This window comes from Malurus melanocephalus, unplaced genomic scaffold (assembly GCF_030028575.1).
Source record: "Malurus melanocephalus ecotype Western Australia unplaced genomic scaffold, MMel_1.1 scaffold_1114, whole genome shotgun sequence".
NCBI classification, from domain to species: Eukaryota; Metazoa; Chordata; class Aves; order Passeriformes; family Maluridae; genus Malurus; species Malurus melanocephalus.
Window position 1 is genome coordinate 4,568 of NW_026624346.1, and position 1,490 is coordinate 6,057.

The 1,490-nt window shown below is 61.3% G+C and overlaps 1 protein-coding gene across 1 annotated transcript in view; it reads right to left on the reverse strand.

Annotated features, from left to right (window-relative positions):
• The window catches only part of LOC130586263 (forkhead box protein P4-like), a gene marked incomplete at its 3' end in the record, with an annotated part of 15,160 nt that overhangs the window by 4,397 nt on the left and 9,273 nt on the right, over nucleotides 1-1,490 (reverse strand). Inside the window, exons 4-5 of the mRNA XM_057387018.1 lie at nucleotides 1,030-1,234; nucleotides 684-788 (exon numbers count right to left, since the gene is read on the reverse strand). Coding sequence (XP_057243001.1) covers nucleotides 684-788; nucleotides 1,030-1,234 — 310 coding nt within the window. The remainder of the gene's footprint in view (nucleotides 1-683; nucleotides 789-1,029; nucleotides 1,235-1,490) is intronic.

Below are 1,490 nucleotides of genomic sequence, written 5' to 3' on the forward strand. Positions count from 1 at the left end.
AGGATGCTGCCACAGCCACAGGAGCCAGCCCTGAGAGTGTGGTAGACCCGAGGATGATTTTAGAAAACCCCAAAAGCCGCCCTGCACGGCGCTGGCCGAGCCGACAGCCGGGGAGGCGGGGAAGGAGCCCGCCCGCCAGCCCCGTCAGCTCCTTCTGATGTCTTTGCTAAAAATCCCGGCTACAAAGAGATCTAATTGCAAATGAACTAATTAAGTAAACCTCTGACGAAGCGTGAAAACAATTTGTTTGACCCTGACGCTGGCAGAGGGCTCTCCGACAGCAGAGTTAATCAGTCAGCGCCGAGCCCACGAGCGGTGTCAGCGGTGCCATCTGCCATCTGCCGCCTCCCCCCGCGCCCCCGCCGGGGGCTGCCAGCCCCCCTCGCCTGCTGCCCGGGCTCTGGCCTCCTCCAAACCATCCACTCAGCCCACGGTTTGGTGTGGAAATGCTTGTGAAGCTCATCCCCTCCATCCCCGGCCATGGGCAGAGTCACCTTCCCCTCCAAACCCCACCCGGGGATGGGGCAACACCAGCAGAAACCCCTGCTGTGTTTTCTCCTTCTCCACCCAGCTTTGGGACACATTTTGGGATGTCTGGGCTGACTTCCAGGATCTCCCCCTCCACCAGCTCAGTTCTGTCCCATCCTGAGATGGAAAAACCTCCCCAAAAAGGCAGCACTTACTTGACAAACTGCCCCAAGTCCTCACAGAGGGTTTCGCAGCCGGGCCACTTGCACTCTCCGTGGCCGTAGAGCGGGTGGGAGCCGGGGGTCTCTTCGTGGGAAGAGCTGCACGGGAGGGAAAGGAGCCATCAGAGGGGGCAGCCGGGGTGCTCCAGCATTCCCAAAAATGGGGACCCATGGGACACCTCAAGTGACAGCTCCTCCTCCTCTGTGGGTGCAGCCAAACAGCGCCAGGCCTCGTTTAAGGGTGGGGCAGGAACCCCCAGCTCTACAGGCGATGGATCCCAACCCCTTCCCCCTCTCCAGGAACAAAACCACGCAGCACCAGGGCCCGAGCCGGCTCTACCTGTCCCTTCTCGGCGTGTGCATGGTGCTCTGTCCATTGGGCAGAGGGTGATGGGAAATGGGAGGCGAGACCTTGGCGGCCGAAAACGAGGTAGAGTTGGAGGTGTTGGTGGTGAGGTCGAGACCTTCCTGCTTGATGCTGTCCTCGACGGGCTGGGTGGCTGTGACCTCCTTCCAGAGCTGCTGGAGGTCCGAGGGGCACACAGCTGTGGAGTGACCGGGGTCAGCAGGGACACAGGGCAGCGCCCAGGGTGTCCTCACTGACCCCTGAGTGCCCAAATCACCCGGCAYTGGGGAGAGCTGGGCACGGCCAGGGGAGGGAAACCCAAACAAGGCACCCCTAGAGCTGGTTCTGGAAGGGAGGAGAGCCTGGATTCCCCATCCTGGCATCCATCTGCCAAGGAGAGACACCCCAACCCCGCATCTCTGTGACAGAGACACCCCAACATTGCATCTCTGTGA